Source organism: Cryptomeria japonica, chromosome 10, assembly GCF_030272615.1.
Source record: "Cryptomeria japonica chromosome 10, Sugi_1.0, whole genome shotgun sequence".
NCBI classification, from domain to species: Eukaryota; Viridiplantae; Streptophyta; class Pinopsida; order Cupressales; family Cupressaceae; genus Cryptomeria; species Cryptomeria japonica.
This window is the reverse complement of record NC_081414.1, coordinates 853,494,682-853,501,009: the sequence shown is the minus strand read 5'-3', so window position 1 is coordinate 853,501,009 and position 6,328 is coordinate 853,494,682. Positions and strand designations below refer to the sequence as shown.

At 33.5% G+C, this 6,328-nt stretch overlaps 1 protein-coding gene across 1 annotated transcript; it reads left to right on the top strand.

Moving 5' to 3' along the window:
* The first annotated feature begins 1,463 nt into the window (after window positions 1–1,463).
* On the top strand, window positions 1,464–4,752 carry LOC131027639 (clathrin heavy chain 1-like). The gene is made up of 4 exons (XM_059213422.1): window positions 1,464–1,532; window positions 1,652–1,774; window positions 3,745–3,851; window positions 4,665–4,752. The coding sequence occupies exons 1-4, from the start codon at window positions 1,464–1,466 to the stop codon at window positions 4,750–4,752; spliced, it is 387 nt and encodes a 128-aa protein (XP_059069405.1).
* Window positions 4,753–6,328: the final 1,576 nt, after the last annotated feature.

The window sequence follows — 6,328 nt, the reverse complement described above, 5'->3', positions numbered from 1 at the left end:
TAAATAGAAGATTTTTAAAAATTTTGGTTTTGAATTCTGATATGACAATGGCTTGTCGACATATGTCTCCCCAATGAATATTTCCCTTTTGGCTCTCTCTGAGAAACCCTTTCTCTTCTTTGACATCTTACTTTCTCTTATCAAGATACCCTAAGCCGATGAATCCTTTTCCTCGTCATCAATATATCTTAAATCGATATTCTCATCAGGTGTCAAGTGAGCTCATTTAGTGTTATCATGATAGGCATTGTTTTCCCGATGGGCTTCACCATCAGCATAACTCTTCTCCATGCAACCGACTTCATCACCATGAGTCTTCTCAATAGCGTCTTCACTTTGCTCCATCAATCTGCTCCTTCATCAGGTATCAAGGTAATCCAAAATGAAACATACCGATAAACAAAGTCTTCCCGATAGAGTATGTTCCATTGGTATATGTTTCACTGATGATTTCTTCAGGCATTGGGTGGCTCAAAGTAACACATACTGATCACTTTGGCTATACTGATGCAACCAACTTCATCACCATGAGTCTTCCTGATAGTATCTTCGCTCTGCTCAATCAGTCTATTCCTTCATCAAGTATCGAGGTAATCTGAAATGAACATACCAATAAGAAAATTCTTCTTGATAGAGTATGTTCCATCAGTATATGTTTCACCGATGATTTCTTTAGGTGTCGGGGTGGCTCAAAGTTACACATACCGATCGCTTTGCTTATACCGATGGATTCTTCTTTTTTCCACTCTTATCGATATAAGTCTTACCGATAGCCTCATCGGCTATCGATAATATACAATTCTCCAGTACTGCCACTAGTATTTACTATGCCGATGGGTCATACCGGTATAGTTTTTGCCGATGCATCAATTATCCTCAACTTTTCTCCTTGATCGGTATAACTTTTGTCGATGAGTACAACTCTGACTTGATACGCTTTCTCATCGGTATATGGTATCCCGATGCAAAATTAGTCTTTGTTAGTTTAAATGCCCTCATCAGTATAACTTATACTGATAATGTGAAATTTCAATCATTTTCAACTCCTTTAAGATACAAAAATTGATAATGGATTTAATACAATTTGAACAAAAACTCTGTTCTGCATGGGAGCTTTACCCTTTCTGATAATTATTTGTGCACTTTGATAAATCCCAAGAACCTATTTGCTAGGCCTCCTCACCTCAAAAGGAAACCCAGAGTGCTTCATCTTGTCTCAATGCCATCCTCAATATGCCCACCTGATGGTTGAATCTCTTGAGAGAAGTCACAAATGGATAGAGATTGTCACTACAAGATTGCACATACACATAAAACCTAGCAGTAACTATTCTTATGGAAAAAGTGCTCAATATATAAAAAGAAATTATAGAACAATAGCATTTTTAAGAGAATAATTAATTTGAAAAATTATGTGCTAACATGTTACACTGTCTAAAAAGGATGATCTTTACAAGGATGCAATGGAAACTAGTTCTCAATTGGGTGATCATGATCTTGCAGAGGAATTGCTGGTGTATTTTGTGGAACATGTATACAATTAGTAAAACATATAGTTGGTTCTTCTCTCTCATAGGCTAAAATATATTTTGAATTTTAATTTTGGATTGAGGCATTGAAATGGGGCTTAATTTTGCATTTGGAACTATAGGCCAATAAAGAATGCTTTGCTTCATGTTTGTTCATATGCTATGACTTGATCAGACCAGATGTGGCTTTGGAACTTGCTTGGATGAATGATATGATTGAATTTGTGTTTCCATACCTACTTCAGATTCTTGATATACTTTGATGATTCCGTGAATATTTTAAGTTTCTCTTTAATAAACATTTTAAATCTTCTGCAGAATTAAATAGCTAATATTCAAAAAAATTATTTTTCAAAGTTCATTTGAGAATACATGACAAAAGTTGATGAGCTTGTTAAGGACAAGTTAGAGGCTATCCAAGAAGAGAAATCCAAGGAGAAAGAAGAGAAAGATCTTGTTGCTCAATAGGTATGCATTTTGCTTAATTGAGCCCCAAGGAGAACTTGTTCTACTCTACTGATGGTTTTTAAAAATTCAATTAAATATGTGCCTATTTTGTTTACATAATATGTATGCTAAGCTTCTTCCCCTTGCTTTGCCAACACCTCCAATAGCATTTTTAAGAGAATAATTAAGGAAATTATAGAAAAATAGCATTTTTAAGAGCATAATTAAGGAAATTATAGAAAAATACAATTATTAAGAGCATAGTTAATTTGAAAAATAGCATTTTAAGAGCATAATTAAGGAAATTATAGAAAAATAGCATTTTTAAGAGCATAATTAAGGAAATTATAGAAAAATAACATTTTTAAGGAAATTATAGAAACATTATGTGCTAACATGTTGCATTGTCTAAAAAGGATAATCTTTACAAGGATGCAATGGAAACTAGTTCTCAATCGGGTGATCGTGAATTTGTAGAGGAATTGCTGGTGTATTTTGTGGAACAAGTATACAATTGGTAAAACATATAGTTGGTTGTTCTCTCTCATAGGCTAAATTATATTTTGAATTTTTATTTTGGATTGGGGCATTGAAATGGGGCTTACTTTTGCATTTGGAATTGCAGGGCAAGAAAGAATGCTTTGCTTCATGCTTGTTCGTATGCTATGAATTGATCATACCAGATGTGGCTTTAAAACTTGCCTTGATGAATAATATGATTGACTTTGTCTTTCCATACCTACTTTAGGTTCTTGATATACTTTGATGATTCTGTGAATATTTGAAGTTTCTCTTTAATAAACATTTTAAATCTTCTACAAAATTAAATAGCTAATATTCAAAAAAAATCTTTTTCAAAGTTCATTCGAGAATACATGTGACAAAAGTTGATGAGCTTGTTAAGGACAAGTTAGAGGCTATCCAAGAAGAGAAATCCTAGGAGAAAGAAGAGAAAGATCTTGTTGCTCAAGAGGTATGCATTTTTATGAATTGAGCCTCAAGGAGCACTTGTTCTCTTCCACTGACGGTTTTTAAAAATTCAAATAAATATGTGCCTATTTTGTTTATAGAATATGTATTCTCAACTTATTCCCCTTGCTTTACTAGCACCTCCAATAGCATTTTTAAGAGCATAATTAAGGAAATTATAGAAAAATAACTTTTTTAAGAGCATAGTTAATTTGAAAAATAGAATTTTAAGAGCATAATTAAGGAAATTATAAAAAAATAGCATTTTTAAGAGCATAATTAAAGAAATTATAGGAAAATAGAATTTTTAAGGAAATTATAGAAAAATTATGTGCTAACATGTTGCACTATCTAAAAAGGATAATATTTACAAGGATGCAATGGAAACTAGTTTTCAATCGGGTGATCATGGACTTGCAGAGGAATTACTGGTGTATTTTGTGGAACAGGTATACAATTGGCAAAACATATAGTTAGTTTTTCTCTCTCACAGGCTAAAGTATATTTTGAATTTTCATTTTGGATTAAGGCATTGAAATGGGGCTTACTTTTGCATTTGGAACTGCAGGGCAAGAAAGAATGCTTTGCTTCATGCTTGTCCATATGCTATGACTTGATCAAACCAGATGTGGCTTCAGAACTTGCCTGGATGAATAATATGATTGAATTTGTGTTTCCATACCTACTTTAGGTTCTTGATTACTCTGATGATTCCGTGAATATTTTAAGTTTCTCTTTAATAAACATTTTAAATCTTTTGCATAAATAAATAGCTATTCAAAAAATTTCTTTTTTAAATTTTATTCGAGAATACACGACAAAAGTTGATGAGCTTGTTAAGGACAAGTTAAAGGTTGTACAAGAAGAGAAATCCAAGGAGAAAGAAGAGAAATCTCTTGTTTCTCAAGAGTTATGCATTTTCCTTAATTGAGCCTCAAGGAGCACTTGTTCTACTCTAGTGACAGTTTTTAAAAATTCAAATAAATATGTGCCTATTTTGTTTACAAAAAATGTATGCTCAACTTCTTCCCCTTGCTTTGCCAGCACCTCCAATAGCATTTTTACGAGCATAATTAAGGAAATTATAGAAAAATAGCATAATCAAGAAAATTATAGAAATATAGCATTTTTAAGAGCAGAATTAAGGAAATTATAGAGAAATAGCATTTTTAAGAGAATAATTAAGGAAATTATAGAAAAATAGCATTTTTAAGAACATAATTAAGGAAATTCTAGAAAAATAGTATTTTTAAGGGAATTATAGAAAAATTATGTGCTAACATGTTGCACTATCTAAAAAGGATAATCTTTACAAGGATGCAATGTTAACTAGTTCTCAATTGGGTGATCGTGAACTTGTAGAGGAATTGTTGGTGTATTTTATGGAACAAGTATACAATTGGTAAAATATATAGTTGGTTGTTCTCTCTCACAGGCTAAAGTATATTTTGAATTTTCATTTTGGATTGGGGCATTGAAATGGGGTTTACTTTTACATTTGGAATTCCAGAGCAAGAAAGAATGCTTTTCTTCATGCTATGACTTGATCAGATGAGATGTGGCTTTGGAACTTGTCTGGATGAATAATACAGTTGACTTTGTGTTTCCATACCCACTTCAGGTTCTTGATATACTCTGATGATTATGTGAATATTTTAAGTTTCTCTTTAATAAACATTTGAAATCTTCTGCAGAAATAAATATGTGCCTATTTTGTTTACAAAATATGTATGCTCAGCTTCTTCCCCTTGCTTTGCCAACACCTCCAATGTTTGGCATGGGAGTGGGCATGGGAGGTTGCTTTTAGCCAAGTATGAGTGGAATGGGAATGCCTCCCATGCCAGCTTATGGTATGCCACCTATGGGTGGCTATTGATGGGATTGAAGAACTTAACGTGGGACACAATTCTTCAATCATACATGGTTTTTTGAGGCTGGTCTTCGAGTGGAAAGATTAGATTGTCAAATTGTTTTTATTGTTGTTTGGTTGGTTGATACAGAATAATGAATTTTTAGTATTATCATATTGGTCAATCGGTTCAAATCTTTCCATCCAACAAGCATCCAACGCCCAAACTATCACATGCCTAGATTGTCAAATTGTTTTTATTGTCATTTGGCTGGTTGATACAGAATAATGAATGTTTAGTATTATCATATTGGTCGATCAGTTCAAATATTTCCATCCACCAAGCATCCTATGAGGATGTTGTATGTCTGATAGCATCCTCATCAGATAAGCAGTGAGGGGGCTGTCAAAATTTTGACACCCACCCAATTTATTCTGACTCCCAAACCATCACACATACAACATCCTCGTCGATGTGGATACTTTGGTTGTCATTGGACATCGTTGGAAGTCCAACGGACCCCCATGAAATATCCGACAAGGATGTTGTATATCTAATGACATTCTCGCTATATGGGCAGTCATGTTCACCATCAGAACATTACCTGGAAGCTGTTCAAATTTTGGCAACTTATCGAGTTTTACCGATGGCTAAGTGCAGTCATGGTTTTTGTCAGAAGAGTCTTCGATGGTATCAGAATTCCAATGGTCTTGAGCACCATCAAAATGTCTGACTACAAGTTTTTGATAGTGTTTCTCATCGGTAGTCTGACAAATTGTAGTCAGAATTTTGACAAACTACCGCTGGAATTGAGCCCCAAATGTACTAGTGCCACAAAGAAGAGGAAAATGGTTAAGGAATCTACTTCTACTCCTGACAAGAAGAAGAAATCAGATATAGATATAGCTCTCGAATCCGGTAAGAGAATTGAAGTCATTCCTCTTCTCTCAGTTGCTGAATTGATTGATCAATTAACCAAAGATGGAATTTTCAGAAATATACAACATTATTATGTACATATGGATGATAAGGAATAAATGGAGATTGAGGAGTCAATTTTGTTATACTTAGACATATATAAGAAAGCACTTATAGAGATAACAAAACAAATATTGATAGAACACTGATTCCCCCCCCGCCTCCCTCTTAGTGTTCTGGGATTCCAATAGAGATGAGATAGAAATAAGCTATTATGTTTCTTCCAAAAGTATGATTGCATGTGAAACTATACCATGATGAATGATGATGAGCCACCAGTAAGTGTGCTACCAATGTCACATAATGATGAGAAACATAATAGCCCTTAATGTTATTTAAAGACATGATAGATTGAATGAGATATTTGAATATGACATGTTAAATTCTCTACTATAAGTGAGATTAAAAACATGTATAAGATGATGAATATTAAAAAGTCCTTAGAAAGAGAGAAGTTTATAGGAGAAGAATAGGCCACTAAATCATACTTTTCTTGCACATAAGAAATCTTAGGAGAGGGATAAGTGTAATTAATTAGAGCCTTATTCCTATAAG

Bases quoted from the DNA above. Each gene is read 5' to 3' on its own strand.
- LOC131027639 (XM_059213422.1), top strand. From the start codon at position 1,464: ATGGAAACTAGTTCTCAATTGGGTGATCATGATCTTGCAGAGGAATTG. The intron at 1,775-3,744 runs ATTCTTGATATA...TCTTTTTTAAAT, and splicing joins TGTTTCCATACCTACTTCAG to TTTATTCGAGAATACACGAC. The intron at 3,852-4,664 runs AGAGTTATGCAT...CCTATTTTGTTT, and splicing joins GAGAAATCTCTTGTTTCTCA to ACAAAATATGTATGCTCAGC.